The sequence below is a fragment of the Crassostrea angulata genome, chromosome 7, assembly GCF_025612915.1.
Source record: "Crassostrea angulata isolate pt1a10 chromosome 7, ASM2561291v2, whole genome shotgun sequence".
Classification (NCBI taxonomy): domain Eukaryota; kingdom Metazoa; phylum Mollusca; class Bivalvia; order Ostreida; family Ostreidae; genus Magallana; species Magallana angulata.
This window is the reverse complement of record NC_069117.1, coordinates 33,939,667-33,960,260: the sequence shown is the minus strand read 5'-3', so window position 1 is coordinate 33,960,260 and position 20,594 is coordinate 33,939,667. Positions and strand designations below refer to the sequence as shown.

Genomic DNA, 20,594 nt, shown 5'->3' with positions numbered 1-20,594 from the left:
AATGAGACAAACCAACAATATATGTAAAAGACTAGAGCCAATTAAAAGCTTTATTAGAGAAAAAACTTAGCATACAAAGATAAAGCAAATTTTATTTTGTCTCATTACAAGATTGTATAAAGATTGACCATTACACAGTACTGTACTTAATTAGTTTACTAATGATCTGGATTAATTGATTAAAAAAATAAATATTAGATAGCTAAAAATTAAAAAAAAATATATAAAAAACAAAGTTCAAAATAAGAAGAAAGCATGAATTTCAGTCAGAATATTGTTTTCACATAGATAAATGATTTAGGGGGCATACCATACCATATTATTTATAAATATTGTGAGTATAAAAAAACTCTCCTCATAATTTATGAATCCACAATACATGTAGCAATGAGAGATACAAAGCTTCAAGGTAATATTTCTCCGTGCAGTAAAAACACAGGTTTATAACAACAACAGTTCACAAGGCCCCTTCCTCATCCAAGAGGTATCCCAGTGCGGGGTTGGACAGGAACAGAGTACTTTTCCTGTCAGGGGAGGGGATGTCCTCCAGCGCCCTGTAGACTGGAGTCCGGTCCTGGAGTTGTTCTGGTAGACCGCTCAGACTGTGACGAGTCGACCTACGAACTGGGGTCACCACCTTAGAGGGTGAAGGTTGAAGGTCAATGTGGGCACTAGATAGCCTTTTTCTGAAAATGATCACAACAATAAATATAAAGACAAAATACAGGTAGATATACTGCACCCAATAATCTCTTTAATATTTTGGTCAGTGCCAAAATGTTGCTTGGTATATTCATGACAAATATAAAGGCATTGTGACTTCTTTGAGAAAACATTGAACTGTAATTTTTTATATTTACATTTTTCAGTGTCTTTGCCTGTTATGATACACACTACGTATCGATTTTATACTATATAACCCATAACTTCAAATGACATATAAATGAGGCGCCAGCGTGGTTTGCTTATCTATATTTAAATATTTAATCGTACGATGGCTTAAAATTATATAAATATAAGTAATAAGGAATCTTTCTTTGAATATTATGAGGTGATAATTTCGGTCAAGGCGTGATCAAATCTATCATAAAGCCCTTTGGGCTTTATTGGATTTGATCACGCCCCGACCAAAATTATCACCTCATAATGCTCAAAGAATGATTCCTTATTCCTTATTAATTTACATTTCAACCTTTTCCTAAAGAATGTTATTCATAGAATTACGATCACAAAAGGTGTTTGTAAAATACATGTATATGAAGTAAGGGTAAAAAATGTAATGTATTCATGGAAAAATAAATGTCTGATTTAATGTATACTTGGATGAAGTCTTGCCTGTTTTTATGTGGGGTGAGCTGTCTCACACAGTACTTAATTGCACTCGAGTCAAATACATTTCCGTCCTCTACTTCCTTGGTTAGTGCACTCTTTAATCGAGCTTTTCTCTCCCGCTCTAGACTGATTTCTGTGATTATCTGGGTCAAGGACATTGCTAATTCATCAGCAGGCTGAACATATAACAAAACAAAGAAACACTTAAAGTTGAGAAAGATGGACACATGTTGGAATATTTATCTGAACAATAGATATGGTACTATATTAAAATGTATGAATATATAATATAGCATTTGTGTTGCAAGTTTCTACCTGAGCACAGTTCTTGACTGCTTTCTCAAACACATGAAGGACTTCCTCAAGGTCATTGGTAGACTTCAGAATTCTGGCTTTACAGATGTAAAACCTGGCAGATGTTTTTGCTATGCCGATATTCTCTTCAATTGAATCCAGCCATTTCATTGTATCCTCAAGGGGACAACCCTAAAAAAGAGAGCAATTTTAAGTTACATATTTTGTTCTTCCTTGTATGGGCAACATGAAATTACCTGATGAAGTAGTCTTTACAACTCTGAAATTTAAAGCTAAATAACTTTTGCCCCAAACACAGGCACACTTCAGAAATAAAATTAGATGTTAGGCCAATGAGTCAACAGAATCTCTAGTCCTACCACAGAGAACTTGCAGCCTCTCGTCCTACCACAGAGTACTTACAGCCTCTAGTCCTACCACAGAGTACTTACAGCCTCTAGTCCTACCACAGAGTACTTACAGCCTCTCGTCCTACCACAGAGTACTTACAGCCTCTAGTCCTACCACAGAGTACTTACAGCCTCTAGTCCTACCACAGAGTACTTACGACCTCCAGTCCTACAACAGAGTACTTACGGCTTCGTACAGGGTAGAGCACTCCTCCAGCATGGAGTCCAGGTCCTCCTCAGCCGGATCCTCAGCATTCATCGAATCCTCCACACAAAACTGGTCTTCCAGGTTAAGTACAACTGATGACCGGAGAGGCTTGGAAACATTCTGTTTAGAAACAACAAGGATTCACTCAAATACCTACATGTATACTGTACACATGGTACAATGTATGATTTTTTTCCTTCTTTTTTTTCGTGAATTATTAGTATGACTTTATGTCTTGTTTTAATTTTAAGAACATTATTAAACATTTATAATGCTTATATATGATGAGATCAAGGGTAACACATTATGAATGATGGATTTGAGAAACAAAAGATAATCCAGAGACAGAGTCCATTAAACACATCTTTGTCCAAGGATTTGCCTGTGATCAAAGTCAATGTCACATGTTTCTCTTATACTCTATGGTCCCTTTTATATTCATCTACATAGCTTAACTCTTTCATGTTTGAAGCAGACATAAACAAATCAATAGTTCCTTGAGAGTTTGTTAAATAAAATATATTCTGAACATCTTCGAAAGTAACAAGTTGTTTAGAGATGAACAAATCAATCTTGAGTAGGTAAAACTTTATCCTAATACCTTCAAATATCAATGGGATTACATAATACATGTACAAGTCTTCAAGATTTTAATTTTAATACCAGCAATCATTCAGGTAGAATAGATGCAAAACGTACATGTTTTCCACAGTACAGATATCAGAGAGTCACACAGGAAAAAAAAATAATAATATAGCATATGGATATTTACGACTCGCGTTCTGCTTTAGATAATCTAGTAATACCGGTAATATAGTTTAACGTAAATTCACAAGAAGGTATGCTTTTGATTTTACCTCACTCTCCTTTTCTGTGTTACATGCTGGGTTGCTTGACTTCTTCTTGGCTGATAATGTGGCGTCGAAGCACCGCAGATGTCTGAAACCACTGGGGGTTTTACCTCTCTTCTTAAGCCATTCTTCCAGCTCAGACCTGTGAATGTTTATATCAGATGCTATTTACTACAGAGACCAAACATTGGAATCATTAGGACAGAAAAAAATAATTGTACATGTATGCATATCTTAAATATGACAATTTATTACAGCACCAATATTTGTTTCTTTTACTGGCACATGTAGTAGGGCCTAAGATATATATAGTTTCCACTTTCATGTAAAAAAAAAAAGAAGAAAAAAAAGTAGGGTTGGTAGGTCTGAATACTTTCTTCAAACAATTTTCTTCACTTATTGCAGTATGTTATACTGATGGGTAAATAAAATTAAAAATTTTTTACTTTATCTTTCTTTAATAAGCCTGAATTTTTTGATATTTATTTTCATTATAATCCATGCTACATGTACATAAATGTACAACAAACACCCTGACATGGTCAGATCAAAGTTTATTAAAAAGGAAGTCATTGTTTACTTTTACTTAAAAAAAAATAATAATCAAGAATTATTAGCTAAAAAGAGGGTGTCATTGGTGATTTTGTGGATATATCGATACCCCATCTACCACGACTGTTGATCACTTGATAAGGGCTGAGGGTTTATTGTGTAATGTTGTGCAAGTGACCAACATAATGTGTGAGGGTTGGCAGAAATGTACGCTGATAGTCAGATATGTAAGACCTTTTTATAATATCTTCTCATGGATATCACCTGAGTCGCCTGACTATTTAGCAGGCCTAACAACAAAAAACAATCTTATATCAGATTCAACCATGGATGAAGCAAGTACTAAATACTGTACCTCATGGATCTGTGAACAAGCCGGTTCGGGGTTTTCCTGAATGACTGGTGCTCGGGGTGGGGTAGGATAGGGGAGATAAATCTGACATTATGACCTGGCATTTTCAGTGCCTCGGACTCTGGCAGCATCATTTCATCAGACAAACTGGGAAGACATGACTTCCTCTTCAGAATGCTCCGCGTAGCTTTGGTATTTCGCGATTGGCTGTCTGAATGTCTTCTGTTGTTTTTTGCTTCACTAACCTTAAACTGAAAACGATTTGATTTATGCTGCACTGAAGGTCCTTGGCCATTGCTTTTCTTATTAATCACAGCTGGTGTAGAATGGTTTTTCCTGATCTGGGAGGAGGTTGTTTTCGATGCATTGGACTTTGCCCCTGGGATTTTGTATGTCTTGTTGTGTTTCGTGGTAGATGTCAACATTTTTTTCACAGAATCTGTTTGGTCTGTATTTTGTTTTTCAACATGTTTCTGTGTACTTGCAGTCATTATCTTTGATTTCACATGTGTATATTTCTTGTTTGTTTTGAATGGTGTCTGTGTCTTTTTTCTGAAAGATAAAACTTTGCCATGAATTATTGTACAATAATTGTACAATACATTGTAAAACCAAATTCTATTTAAGCTTGCACTCTTTCTTCGATTGTATGGACTTCTATGTTACCATCACTTTCCAAACTGACACCAGCCTTGAGTACATACGTATATGTTTGCTCTTGGTACTTTTTCAAGTTTGACTGTTTTTCATCAAGCTCTCTCACCTTGCACTACTAGCTGTTAAGATATTTTCCTTTTGGCTGTGTTTCTGCTTTCTCCATCGTTCCAATCTGATGCTACAGATGAAATTTTATGTTCATATACATGTTTCAATAGATTTTATCAATAGACAAAACAAACTTTAATAGTCCTAAGTCCCTGGGTTCTGAAGCATTGCATTACATGTAAATGTAGTTTTACAAGTCCAAATGCAATAAAAGGAGTATAAAGTAAATACAGACAGTCTCTAATTCACTCTTAATTACCTAACCAGTACCCAATTTGTACATACATTACAATGAGAGTGAAGTTTGGCTACCTCATGGGTGTTCCGTTAGGTCGCGGCTGTGGTAAGATGGATATCCTCTTCTGTGGATTGCTTGGTTTGGTCTGGGCTGTTGTCTGCTTCGGTACATTGGGCTCTGTTTTGTTACTTAGGTATCGTGAAGTGACAACCTTCTTCCCTGCTTTCTTTTTAAGCCTGAAATTTACAGTGATATTACATGTGAAAATGCATGGGCAGAGAAATCATATGAAGACATTTAAAAAGTATTGCCTTTTTACTACATAATTTCTATCTTTCAAAAAAGGTTCATTATTGTACTTTCACAATGAGTAAAATCATCTGTTTAAAAAAATCATGAAATAAGACTTCAAATAGCAAATGGTTTTATATGTAAATTAAGTGTGTATTGAATACATCTTTGTTGTCGATTGGTCTGTAATTGGAAAAATTGATGAATGGCAGACCTGAATTCTAGTAATGTATAAACTTGCCACCTGGTTTATGTTTGTTTCAGATAATTTCTTTACCTGAATTTTTGTGTGTGTTTACATAGCTGTAAATTATGGGTAACACCTGCTTTATACTGGTGTTCCGTAGTACTTACACAAAAAGTTTCCAACACTTTGCTTACACATGGGAATCAGTATCAAATTTGATCTATCACTTGCATCATACAATATGTCAGTTGTTGAAAGCGTCCTTCTTGGTAATAAGTGATTAAAAAATATGTTAACCTTTTGATTTTGCATATTAAGATGATGCAAAGACTCAAAGTATGGTCGAACATCATTAATATCCACATATGAACTTATGTCGATATAAATACCAGTTCCTGCTTTAATAACTTTGATTCTGTACGATATTTTTCTTTCTGACTTTTGTGTACATTTAAGTGTGATTATTAGATCAATTCGAATACTGCCACCAGATAGCTCTGTTGGTAGAGCACCTGACTGAATAAAATTCAGGGGGCTGAGGTTCAAATCCTGTTCATTATTTCTTCCATCCCACTACATTTGGTGCCATGCCACCCCCTGAAACTGACAGGTTATAACTCCTGTCAGAGCCTGGAGATGATATTCAACGGCAAAAGATGGGGAAGGAATTTGATGGTTAGATTGGTTTGTTTCCAACAGATTGAGATGAAAAAAAAAGATAAATTAAAAGGACTTTGGGGTAATACATCTGCTTTGGTTTGTGGACGTACTCATTTCCATCTTGAGATGAGGGTTTGGTTGCCAATGATACTCTCCTTTGACCTTTTTCATCTTGAAATTTCTTCCATTTCTCAAGGAAATCTGTAGCTGAAAAATGAATTCTTTTTTCAAAATTCTGATACACTGTCATCAATTCATACATTATACATATTCAGTGTTTGCACACAACTCGTACTGTGTAATTTACAGGGAAAATAAAACATTAAACAGCTAAAATAGATAATCAGAAAATGAATCAAAATTACATCTGATATATGTCGTCTTATCTAGACGTCATGAACAACGAGTCACTTTAAAAATTTAACCGCTAAAGGGACTGACAATTCCATAATCGTTCAGAGACATAAATAAATGTTATTTATGTCTCTGTTGGCTTATTATTCAATTTGTTTTTTTTTAGTTTTTCATTTATAGCGTAGATGTTGATACATATTACTTATCATAAAATTTACCTTTCTTTACTTTCGCTGCATTAATTTTCTCCATGGTCACTGAGATATCGTCCGAATGTACATTTCTTTATACATCAATAAACTTGGCAAAATTCCCTAACTTTGGCGCAAAGAAAGATGATTGGTCAGAGGACTGGATATTTATAGAAGACCGATCCCGATGACAATGCGCGATACCGGAGATGCAGGGGCCTACACATTAACAAAGTAATTTGTCCAAAGTATTTTTGTGTGATTTTTTATTAGAGACCTCTGTTTAGTAAGACAATTAAGCAGAATATTGTAAATGACAAAGAATCATTTTGAAATTATTTTCTCATTTATAGAAAAAAAAATATTGCACTCATTTGAATCAGAGACATAAATAATTTATAGGTTATTTCAGAGAATGTGACTCTGGTTATTTATGTCTCTATTTGAATGATATGATAAATATTAATAAGTAGTACTCAATATCTAAGATATCGCCTAAAAGATCCTGACTGGGACACGTCAGATCAGGGTTCCATGCGTGTCAGGGTTTCAAGTTTTCTGAAGAACTCACGAACATCCAGTCTTGAGACAGGAGTTTTAACTGTTTAATAATTTACTTAAATAGGAACATGAGAACGAGGCGATATCTTAAATTAATGTTAAGTGTAAGATGATCATGTCTATTTCAGATCAAATAATGCACAGACTTGTAGAACGCCCGTGAGGTCGTGGTGGTGGTGGTGGGGAGGGGGGGGGGCACTCATACTTTTAGGTAAAAAATGAACTTTATACAGCAAGTTTATAAAACAATTAAGTCTTTTGTTAACGTGCATTCTCTTCACTCTTGTCTGCTTACCATACTGACTTTAATTAAAACTAATTAGTGTACCTTTCTCAGAATTAAAGATGCTTACAAACGCTTTATGCCTATACGCTTCTCAATTTAAGAACTGATGTTTCGGACCTGTAGTGCTTTCAGTTTGTCTCGCCGTAACCATGTTTTGACTGGTGAATGTGAAGGAGGAAGAAATGAAGACGCGCCATTGGTTCATATATTTGTCCAAGTGTTCTGGTTGGCGCACTATGACGGGGAAATATTCCCACTTACCCTATAATGATGTGCGTGAAGGCCCTACATGCGGAAGACTTAACTAATCATTGGTCGATTTAGCTCAGCAATGGTGAGAGAAAAACAATTATAATGATCACCAAAACATCATAATCAGCACCCTCTTAATCATTATATAAAGAGATATGATCAAACAGATTGAGTCATTTATAATGCATGTACTTGTAATTCAATATACACGATGAAATGCCGTCTATTTCTATACTAGTATTTGGTCGGAAATAGTTTCATCACTTGACAACTGTATCAGAACCTTCGAACAAAATAAAAAGGATATGCGGAACTAAATTACAAAGCAGGATTTCATTGTAGTGGTACAAAGTCTGACATTGTAATATAATTTGCGCCGAGTTTTTGACTGTAAATATGGTGGAACTGTAGCATTTCTGGTAAGTCACTCTGAAGATTCCCGAATATTACAATTTAACAGTCATTTTCTAACATTAACACATAGACGTGCAATAGTGTTGATTGTGAAAGTACTATCATGCTGTAAAGCCGATGTTCTTTTATAGTTAACTGTGGTTGTAACTCAATGTCATACCCTCTGCAAGTACATGTATACAATACATACACCCAGAAATAGCGATATGACGTTTTAAAAATGGCATGTCAGATCTGAGAACATAACGTGTAGTAATAATACAAAATAAGTATTTATAAACATTACAAACTTAATGTAATGCATATACCGTAGACCATAAAATAATTTCTAATTCTGCAAATCTTTCTTTAAAAAAACCCAACGAGTGATCACACCTGTTTTTAATTTTACACAAAAGGAAATAAGTTCAAGTGTACCAACGGACATTTTCAGATTTTGATTGATAGTGATAAAAAGTTTGCTTGCAATACCGGTATCATATCAATTAATTATCACCCTTAGATATAACTAATTAGTTGTCCCATGCAAAAAACCAATAATGATAATAATTAACAATCTATTGCAAAGTATATATATATATATATAACTACGATATTCTTATTTAATTCTTTTAAAACAGAATTGCTTCTATTCATCTAAATTCTAAAGTGAATCCATTTACATTCCCTTAATTATTCAAATCAACTTGTTACACAATTGTTTAAACCATTCACATATTAAAACATACCGTAACTTCCCCTTTACAATATTTATCGACCGAGGTTCATTTCCCCCTGTACTTCTACACGTTCACACACTTCCGCAAACCACGGTAACCATCAAAGAAGCGAGGTTATAAGCCAATTGGCGAAACTTGGATCTTTCACACAAATACCTGAATACAAATACCTCAAAGTTATACTTTTTTTTTTTTTTTTTTTATTATTTTTTCATATGCATACAAACATTTTAATAATATAATTCAAAGTCATTTTTTACTCATCCACTCACACATTCGTGCTCACATTCATCCAGATTTGGCAGTGGTTGCTTATTTAACAAAGGCAAACGGTTAATATTAATAATAAACAAAGAAGAAACAAAAAATAAAAAATTACTGAATTGTATCAAATATATGTTTCCATACATGCCAATTGTTGGTAAACTTTTGCATTTGAAATTTCTGACATGAAATATATTTTTCAACTTTGTATTTGTTATATAGATAAAATAGCAGCCCTAGTAGACTAGGCAGTATATCTTTTTTAAGACAGCAAAATAAATATTGTTTTGTGTACAAAATTATAAAGTTTACAACTTTATTGTCTTTTGATAATGGAAGTTCACCCAATAAAATATTGATAACATTGAAACCAATTCGTATAGAAGTATAATGGTAAATATGCATGCTTAGGTTGCTCCAAATTGTTGATATTTTTTCACAGCTTACAAAAACATGTTGGATTGTCTCAACATCAAGTTCACAGAAGGAACAGCAATCAGAAGATACAACATTGATTTTTTTCAAATAGTAATTTACAGGAAGAATTCTATGAAGTAATCTGTATTGTAACCATTGAATAGATGAGTCATTGGTTGTCTTAAAACATACATTAAAAGCATCAGAAACACAAATTTCTACCCCATATTGTACCAATTCTGAATTCCACTTTGGTATTGCAGTTGGGGTTATTTTACAGGCAAAGTTATACTAATATTAACAAGCTAGCAAATTTCTTTGGGGTTTTTTTTCGACAAGGAAAGAAATTAAAAGCCTTAATACCTCTCATTTCTTCATATATGACTTATTTTTGTATTCTTTCATTGCAGAAATCGCCAAAATGACAATTGCCCGGATTTCATTCTTTGTTTTGATGTTGGCACTGGGAAGTGTAACGACGAAACAATGTGGGCCATCTGTAAAACCACCCTATGGGTGCAGGTGCATGAAATATAGTAAACTTTATGTTACGATAAGATGTAAAAATCAGGGGGACAAGACACCATTTAGTACAATTCCCCACATGCCAAATAACACGGACCAATTAATCATTGAAGGTTTCCGGTTTGCAAATCTTACCAAAGACATTTTCAAAAATTTAACGAGTCTTTCTTCATTGCATAGACTATCTTTACGGGATAACAACATTATCAACATTTCCCGTGATGCTTTATCCGAATTGAAACATTTACAAGGATTAGAGATCAGCTATGAAATCCAAGTGAGTAGGAGAGAAATATCAGAGATGCTTTCTAATATCTCGGGTAATCTCAGTTCCTTGAAATTCTCCCACAATGCCTGGGACGAACCGCCCAAATTCTTCGGACTTAGGGATGCACCTATTCAGGAATTGACCCTATCTAACAATTACTTCCGATTCTTGGATGGTCACTGGATTACCGATTTGACGAAACTCAAAAAGTTAGACGTATCATTCAATGGAATAACAGACATTCGTAATTTATCTGGACTTGAAAATATCACCAACTTGTTTTTGAAAGGAAATTGGTTCAAAGAATTTCCAAAGTTTTGTAACTTTACCCTTCAAAAATTAACCAGCCTCCACTTTCAATATAACAAACTAACCGAATTTGAACCTACCTATTTTCAATGTCTTCCAAATTTGCAAGCCTTGAATTTAAATGGGCATGCAATAAGAAAGTTGTATAACAATACATTTTCCAACCTGACGTCATTGAGTCAACTTAGGATACAGCGGTTGGCTGGACAACTTTTCCACATTGAACCAGAGGCGTTTAAAAGCAACTCCCTCAAAAAGCTAATTTTCACAAACAATGGATTTTTCTTTCGGAATTCGTCTAAAGAACCCTCCTTCGAAATTTTCAAATACTGCCCAAACTTGACAGATTTGAACATTTCATCAAACAATCTTGATTTAAAGGAAAACGAGTTCATAACGATGATCAAACCGCTAAATAAGCTTCAAAACCTTGGAATCAGAACCACTGGTTTGGCCTACCTTCCTAGAAATTTGACACGTCATTTGCCGATGTTAACAAAACTCGACGCTTCGGACAACTATTTAAACGGATCATGGGACGGGAATTCTGTATTTGGAAACATCCCATCTTTGCAATATCTGGATTTGTCGGACAACAACATCGAAAGAATCACTGAACATAATTTTCCACTAACTCTATTGAATGGAATAAAAGACAACGGGTTAGATCTTAGCTATAATAAATTCTCTTGCAATTGCGATGACGCGCTATGGTTTTACAATTGGATGCATGCCAATAAGAAAAAGTTAGCGCATATTGGAAATATAACATGTCGACCAAATCTTCCTCTTCATACGAGCACGAGAAATTTGTTCTATCTTACCATAAAAGAACTGTGTCCAATGAATCCTGCTGTGTTCATTGCTATCGTAAGTTCAGGTACCGCCTTACTGGTGATTTTTATCACGTTGGGAACGTTATACAAGCTTCGCTGGCATATACGTCACTGGCTTTACGTCATAAAATATAAAAACAAGGGGTACGAAATCATACCGGACGACCCCGATTTTAAATATGATGTATTTTTAGTTTATGCCGATGAGGATACTAAGTTTATTTTTGACATTGTTGTGCCATATTTGGAAGGAAAAGGCTACAGTTTGTGTGTGAGATGTCGGGACTTTGAGATAGGAAAGTTGTATTGTGACAACATAGTTGACAACATGAATCTCAGCAGACGTATTCTATTGATTCTGTCTAACAATTTTGCCAAAAGCAAATGGTGTGAATTTCAAATGAATTTTGCATATAACAGGTGCTTGGATGAAAAAATAAACAACATAATTGTGGCAGTTTGGGAAGAAATAAGCTACAAGTATTTATCGAACACTCTCAAAGTCTTGCTGACGTCATACGACTATGCTCTTTGGTCGAAGTCCGATGCGACTGGACGAAGTTTGTTTTGGGGGAAAATTTTGCGGAAATTACAATTTCAATCTGACGACACCGAGTGCGCTAATGGTCTGCTCGGTGTTCTCCAATAGGAACATAGAACAAAACCTATTTACAAGTGCTTTCAAATGTCTGCGTAATTCTCTGTCCTAAAACATCTGTGGTTACAAACTGTATGTTGTACCTATTCGTATCTCATGCCCACACCCATCATTTAATTTCCAGAGAGAGCGAACAAGATGTGATTTTTAAAAATGGCAAAATCTGTCATTATTTTTCTAGCGCACATGTAACATAGTCATGCCTAACTATTTTTTAAAAATAAATCCTACCAAATATAAGAAGGGGGAGGAGTGCTCGGGTCGGATACCTCTATGTATTTTTCTTAATGTTGTTTATTTCGACATTTGATTACATTATCCATCAGAAGTGTGTAACTTTTTTTTCAAGAAATATTATGGCACCGGCTTTTAAAGACACATAAATAGTATAGACTTTTAGGTACTTCTTTATTTACATCCGCGGGTCGTAAAACAATTGGGTAAAAAGTTGTTGTTGTTGTGTTGTCTGTACGTTTTGGATAGAAATCATAGATCTAAATAATGGACATATCTACTATGTTTCTTGTAACAAATCATATGACTTGTGATTATTTTTACTCTATACGTGGAAGGTTGTGATTTTGCAAAGACTAAAGAATCGTAAAGTGTATAATTATATAAATAGTACCGCTATATAGAAAATAGCTGCAGTAATTTCCTATACCTGTAAGTAAACGATTTGTTAATACATGTACTTCAATTATGCTAAAAAAAACCAGTGCAAACATTTTCTTGCATAAAAATATCGCAAGCTTTCAAGCTATCTTGTTTGTGTGATTTTTTTGGTTGAATGGAGTGGTTGTTTGTTTTCGTTATCTTTCAATATTTACCTGAATTTTAAATAAACTGCACTCAATTAAAACAGACCCAAAAAACATGGGTAATGAAAGATTACAAAGCTCACTTTAACAAGGCAGCACCCTTATGAAGATGATGCTCACCATGTTATATGAAAACCAAATAGTTAAATATCTGTATCAAAATATTATATTGCACGATATGACACAATATCGCATCATATCATGGTATCGTAAAATATGCACAACTTAAAATTGTATGATACATTTTTATACTACACAATACAATATTTAATATTATCATATGATATAATGCAATATTGTATCATATCATGAAACACTATTATACGTTTGATAAAGATATAACCAATAATAACTTGGATAAGACTATCAAGTGACAAGCCATCAAAGGGCACCTGCTCCAAAAACTTTAACCAGCCCCTAAAACCGTAACCTCCTGCAGCGTTCGAAAACTATCATACTGGTTCAGATCTAGCGCCAAAGCATGTCAAGTGCATCACTATCACAAGATGCGCCATCCATGCGAGTTTAGTGAAGATGAAACCAACAATAAGTTAGATAAGGGCATCTGCTCCAAAAACCTTAACCTCCTCCATCATCCGAAATTAAAGGCCAAGATTTAGCATTCAAGTCTTCTAAGTTCATTAGCAGACCTAGACTGATTAATATTTGTGAAGATAAGACAAGAAATAACTTACAAACTGGGCTCACTTCAAAAACTTTAACCTGGTACGGACACTGACGCCGACGCAGAAGGTATAATGTAATCATTATAAGCATAATGTAATCATCGCTATCATTTATGATGGATCTGACGTAATATGTATTTATTATACTTTCATGTTAAATACTGAAATCTGATTGGCTTAGATGCAGTTGATAATCCGTTCTATCACCCTCAGTGTTAGCAACGCACTTGGCAACGGGTTACGCAACGAATTGTTACATGCGCGTAAATTATGCGCGTACGGTTCGCCGTAGAATTCATGTCATTTTTATATAAAAGCAGTAAAATGTTATCTAAAATTAAGACATTCAGTATAATAAAATAAAGAGTGCCTGTTTGGGAGGGTAACTGTTGAAATTGACACCCCTCGAAAACCATCGTCAACCTCCGCTTCGCGTCGGTTGACAATGGCTTTCTCGGGGTGTCAATTTCAACAGTTACTTTCCCAAACATGCACTATTTATATAATGTACTTTTGTTTCGCATAATCATATTTTTGTGTCATTAGTCTTTTATGTTTTAGCTTTCAAGTCATATGCACAACTAACTAAAAACTAGAATAATGTTTTTTACCGACGAGAACCAAACTCTGGCCAGTTGTGAGTCTATAAAAGAATATTTGATAATCTTTCATAACTCTTCTATGGAAGAAACCACAGGAAAAACTCATCATATAACCAGTGGGGTAATATTGGAGAAATGCTGCCTCGTTATGAAACTGAAGCTTGGAATGAGATATTATATAACACTTTGCAATAATTCAAAGTATACATCAGAATTTGACGCACAAATGTAGTGCAGTGAACAGTGTAATGCTATCTTTTGGTGATTCATGCGATGTATGAAGGTAGCAACATTGCAGAAAAATACATAACCCACTAACGCTGGTTGTGTATTTTTTGTATGCCCCCCCCCCCCGACCCTACGTGCCTAAGATATATAAATGGGAATTTGAGTCTGACATCATTATGAGTATTTCATGCAGTCCGTGATATTTGTTCGGTTACTGAAGGTTCGCGATCGATAAACTGGTTAGAACTGGATCGTGTGAATTACGATAGATTTCCGTGAGATCTAGAGGAAATCATACTTAGTGGAAGTTAATATTTAAACAATAAAATGCTTTCGTTGGTGATTCATTCGGGATATGAAGGTAGCGACTTCGTAGAAAAATACATAACCTGCGTTATCGGGTCATGTAATTTTTTTCTGCAATGATCGCTACCTTCATAACCCACATAAATCATCAAAGAAAGCATTTATTGTTTATGATAATAACTTTCTTTCATTTAATTAATAAACTGATTATGAAAAGTTAGTAAAATTCACTAAATTACTTTTAATGTACATAAGTACTTTAGCTAAATGAAAAACAGCCAAATCGTCTCCTGTGAGAATTTGAGTCTGACATCATCATGATTATTTCGTGCAGTCGGACGTGATTTTCCTTAGGTCGCTGTAGGTTTCCACCAATCCATAAAGAGGGCGTGTCAATATAAGTCCTGTCAGTTTCAACCGCTGTAGATTTTGACCAATCGATAAACGGGGCATGTAGATTTCAGTCTCGCTGTTTCTATAGAGCTATGAATTGACCATAAGTTTCCGTAAGAAATAGAGGGAATAACCCTTCGTAAGTGTAAATATACTTTTATATTTACATCACCCGAGTACTAAGTTTTATTCCATCTTTTTTTACGGGAAGTTATTGTTAATTCATAGTTTTATAGAAACTGACAGCACTGAAATCTTCACGCCCTGTTTGTCGATTGATCAAAACCTACAGCGATATAAGACAATGATTGCACGAAATGATCATGATGATGTCGGACTCGAATTCCCAAGTTTGTTTAAAAAAAGATGTAAATATAAACAATAAAATGCTTTCTAAGATGATTGATGCGGGTTATGAAGGTAGCGATCATTGCAGAAAATTATTACATAACCCGATAACGCGGGTTATGTATTCAGTTTTTCTATAATGTCGCCATCCTCGTATTCAGAATGAATCACCGTAGAAAGCATTGTAGAAACTGCTGTATTGTAAATTCAGATTTACAGACTGGTTATAAATTACTGTGATTAAGTTGTGCACATACACTTACTTTTGAGGATGTTATAAAGTGCTACACAGCACAAAGCGTCTTTTGACGTGCACGCATGTTTAACCCGGTTATGAGTACTAAATGTATAAACAGTCAGAGCGCACACCGTATAACGAACTCACGCTTGTAGCAATGTTCACCTTTCCATCTCTAAGATTACAAAAGTATTAAATTGTAATTTTTTGTTACAACAAATAACGTTTATAACAAGTCAAAATTGTTGTGCCTGGAACTCTTTGCTATACATATAAGTGTGTCTTACTGAATAGAATCAGCAATGGCGTTTAAAAGCAATTATAAAACTTAGGATACCTATTTTTACAAACAATTGAATGGTCCAAAATTTCATAGTTTTATACTTAAGATGTGTCACTTATTTTTATTAATAAATGTCTCCTTCTGTTCCCCAGGTTAGTGTAACAGCCTTTTATTTGAGATCAATAAGTTTTATTTGTAATGTATTCAAAAAGTTCAGCTAAAGCTTAACCTTGTATTTCATTGTGTATGACGATGATATAATAATTATAATTTAAAATTTCCAACATTTTACCGGGTGGTAAAACTTATTTAGAGCGGGGCCTACCTTCCACATAATTCAATTATTGCACGAATTATTGCATGATTGTTAGTGATGTGTGAAGATTTATTCCCCCATGGAAAAAATATTTCCAAAGGGCTACGCCCGAGGTCTATCAGTGAGTGTATACAGGTCTGTCAGTGAGTGCCTCCAGGTCTGTCGATGAGTGCATATGAGCCTGTCGGTGAGTGTATACTGGACTGTCGGTGAATGTATACAGGTCTGTCGGTGAGTGTATATAGGTTTGTCGATGAGTGTGTGTGTGTGTGTGTGTGTGTGTGTGTGTGTGTGTGTGTGTATATATATATATATATATATATATATATATATATATATATATATATATATGTCAGTGAGTGTATACAGACCTATCGATGAGTGTATACAGGTATTTCAGTGAGTGTATAGAGACCTATCGATGAGTGTATACAGGTCTATCAGTGAGTGTATACAGTATGCCTGTGAGTGTATACAGGATGTCGGTGATTGCCTCCAGGTCAGTGAGTGTATACAGGTCTGTCGGTGAGTGTATACAGGTATGTCAGTGAGTGTATATAGGCCTGTCAGTGAGTGCATAGAGACCTTTCGATAAGTGCCTCAAGGTCTATCAGTGAGTGTATATAGGTCTGTCGGTGAGTGTAGACAAGCCTGTCAATGAGTGTATACAGTATGTTGGTGAGTGCATGTATAAAGGTTTATTGGCGAGTGCCTCCAGGTCTATAAGTATGCGTATGTACATCTATGCGGTCGTTTTCTTTACGTTCTCGTTAAAAGAACTAATAAAAGAACTTCAAAACCTCAAATTAATCACGCCTTTTTTTGACATTTTAATACAATCCCCTTGAAATCATATGTACTTTCAAAATCAACAGCCAAATTTCAAAATGTTTAAGAATAAAAGTTATGTTTTAACTTTTACATGAAAGTTCGTAACAGAATACATTGTTAACCTTTGTTCAATCTCTTTACGACCTTTTATATATTACTAAAAAAAAGATTAAATGGCCATTCCTCTTAATAAATAAAATATATTTATAAAATGAATGTACATGTTTAAATAATTACTGTAGTGACATATCACTCCCTTGTCTTGTAGTCTAAAACTTACATTTGGCAGTCCAAAATTAACGAGCCTTGCTATCAGCCTGAAATTACATGTAATATCAAATTGTTGAAATACTTTTATCCATCAAAACTGGAAAGGATTATATAATATTCATAAATTTTTCAACTAATAATATTTTAAAGGCAATATTTTAAGGATTATATGTGCATCGTATTTACTTCAGTTTTAATTTAAAAAAAAACATACGATTTTCAACTGTTCAGCAATAACGAGCCTCAAACTATCTGATATTCCAACGAATTCATGATATGAACCACGTAGGTTTCATGCTAAAATAATGATATCCAGTTAAATAATATATTACCCGGCAGAAAATGTTAAAAGTTTCCTTTTGTAAGATCTTTAGATATCAAACGCAGAAAGCAATGCCGCAATCTGCCAACCTGTTCAAATAAAGAAATTCATTGGCCACTTGACCAAACTTCGATCTCTTATACAATTACCTAATAGGCCAAAGAACATCCTTTTTGACGACAAGGAAATATATGCAAGTTATAAAGACCGCCAGCTTTAGACAGAGTACTAATATTTGTGTTGTGAGAACATTAACATGAACAGAACACAGATTTTGCTCCTTGCTTTTGTGTTGGTGTACGAAAGTGTACATCCAAAGCCATGTGAGCGAAATGAAAAACCGCCCGTTGGGTGCACATGTACAAAATATAAAGGTAAACAGTACTACGTGACAATTAAGTGCGTGAATAAAGGAGAAAGTCCACGAAGTGATACTATTCCCTCGATGCCAAACAATACTTACCAGTTAATCATTCAAGGATTTCGATTCATAAATCTTACTATGAAAACGTTCGGTAATTTGAGGAGACTTTCTTCCCTGCAAGTATTAAATTTACTGGATAATAACATCATCACCATTTCCCATGATGCTTTCTCCGAATTGAAACATTTAAAAGAATTGGAGATCAGCAATGAAATCCAAGTGAATAGGAGAGAAATATCAGAGATGCTTTCTTACATCACTCGTAACATTACGTTTATCAGATTCTCCCATAATGCCTGGGACCAACCGCCTGATTTTGCTGGACTGTGGAATGCAACACTTCGAAATTTAACCCTGTCCTATAATTATTTCACTGCATTGGAAGGTTCTAACTTTTCCAGTTTAAATCAACTTCGCAAGTTAGACGTATCATACAATGGAATTACGGAAAATGGGGTTAATTTTACTGGTCTTCAAAATATCAACGAATTGGTTTTGGATGGAAACTGGTTTAAAGCATTTCCAAAGTTTTGTGACTATAAATTTTCTAATTTGTCAACAATCTCGTTTAAGAATAATAAATTAACTGAATTTAGATCATCATATTTTCAATGTTTAACAAATTTGCAAGCCTTGAATTTAAATGGGCATGCAATAAGAAAGTTGTATAACAATACATTTACCAATCTGACGTCATTGCGTCAACTTTACATGCAGCGCTTGGCTGGACAACTTTCCCACATTGAACCAGAGGCGTTTAAAAGCAACTCCCTTCAAGAACTCAGGTTTTCTAATAATGGATTTTTCTTTTCCGATTTCCCCAAAGAAACCCTCGTTATGTTCAAATACTGCCCAAAATTGACCTTACTAGATATTTCAGCAAACCATCTTAAATTAAAAGAAAACCAACTCACAAAGATGATAAAAAACTTGAAAAATCTTACAACACTTATTATTAGAAATACAGGATTATACTACCTTCCGAGCAATTTGACACGTTATTTGCCGATGTTAAGGAAACTCGACGCTTCGGACAACTATTTGAACGGATCATGGGACGGGAATTCTGTATTTGGAAACGTCCCGACTTTGCAATATCTGGATTTGTCGGACAATAACATCGAAAGAATCACTGAACATAATTTTCCATTAACTCTATTGAATGGAATAAAAGACAACGGGTTAGATCTTAGCTATAATAAACTCTCTTGCAATTGCGATGACGCGCTATGGTTTTACAATTGGATGCATGCCAATAAGAAAAAGTTATCACATGTTGAAGATACAACATGTCGACTCAATGTTCCTCTTGATGCGAGCACGAGAAATTTGTTCTATCTCACCGAAAAAGAACTGTGTCCAATGAATCCTGCTGTGTTCATTGCTATCATAAGTTCAGGTACCGCCTTACTGGTGATTTTTATCACGTTGGGAACTTTATACAAGCTTCGCTGGCATATACGTCACTGGCTTTACGTCATAAAATATAAAAACAAGGGGTACGAAATCATACCGAACGACCCCGATTTTAAATATGACGTATTTTTAGTTTATGCCGATGAGGATACTAAGTTTATTTTTGACATTGCTGTGCCATATTTGGAAGGAAAGGGCTACAGTTTGTGTGTGAGATGTCGGGACTTTGAGATAGGAAAGTTGTATTGTGACAACATAGTTGACAACATGAATCTCAGCAGACGTATTCTATTGATTCTGTCTAACAATTTTGCCAAAAGCAAATGGTGTGAATTTCAAATGAATTTTGCATATAACAGATGCTTGGATGAAAAAATAAACAACATAATTGTGGCAGTTTGGGAAGAAATAAGCTACAAGTATTTATCAAACACTCTCAAAGTCTTGCTGACGTCATACGACTATGCTCTTTGGTCGAAGTCCGATGCGACTGGACGAAGTTTGTTTTGGGGGAAAATTTTGCGGAAATTACAATTTCAATCTGACGACACCGAGTGTGCTAATGGTCTGCTCGGTGTTCTCCAACAGGAACATGGAATAAAACCTATTTACAAATGCGTTCAAACGTCTGCGTAATTCTCTGTCCTAAAACATCTGTGGTTACAAACTGTATGCTGTACCTATTCGTATCTCATGCCCACACCCATCATTTAATTTCCAGAGAGAGCGATCAAGATGTGATTTTTAAAAATGGCAAAATTTGTCATTATTTTTCTAGCGCACATGTAACATAGTCATGCCTAACTATTTTTTTTAACGAATCCTACCAAATATAAGAAGGAGGAGGGGGTAGTGCTCGGGTCGGATACATGTATGTGTATTTTTCTTAATGTTACTTATTTTGATATTTGATTAC

The 20,594-nt window shown here is 34.7% G+C and overlaps 3 protein-coding genes across 3 annotated transcripts; 2 read left to right on the top strand and 1 right to left on the bottom strand.

The window, feature by feature from the left end:
* Window positions 1–211: 211 nt before the first annotated feature.
* On the bottom strand, window positions 212–6,817 carry LOC128193111 (cytoskeleton-associated protein 2-like). The gene is made up of 10 exons (XM_052866365.1): window positions 6,713–6,817; window positions 6,251–6,347; window positions 5,077–5,238; window positions 4,763–4,834; window positions 4,003–4,551; window positions 3,102–3,237; window positions 2,224–2,364; window positions 1,648–1,818; window positions 1,336–1,508; window positions 212–686 (listed from the first exon to the last, which is right to left on the bottom strand). The coding sequence occupies exons 1-10, from the start codon at window positions 6,744–6,746 to the stop codon at window positions 458–460; spliced, it is 1,764 nt and encodes a 587-aa protein (XP_052722325.1). The 5' UTR covers window positions 6,747–6,817; the 3' UTR covers window positions 212–457.
* A 13-nt stretch (window positions 6,818–6,830) lies between these two features.
* Window positions 6,831–13,008, top strand: LOC128193110 (toll-like receptor 3). Its single transcript, XM_052866363.1, has 2 exons — window positions 6,831–8,203; window positions 10,009–13,008. The coding sequence occupies exon 2, from the start codon at window positions 10,020–10,022 to the stop codon at window positions 12,183–12,185; it is 2,166 nt and encodes a 721-aa protein (XP_052722323.1). The 5' UTR covers window positions 6,831–8,203; window positions 10,009–10,019; the 3' UTR covers window positions 12,186–13,008.
* A 5,086-nt stretch (window positions 13,009–18,094) lies between these two features.
* LOC128193109 (toll-like receptor 13) lies at window positions 18,095–20,350 on the top strand. The gene has a single exon (XM_052866362.1). It carries the CDS (start codon window positions 18,095–18,097, stop codon window positions 20,312–20,314), a length of 2,220 nt encoding a protein of 739 aa, XP_052722322.1. The 3' UTR covers window positions 20,315–20,350.
* Window positions 20,351–20,594: the final 244 nt, after the last annotated feature.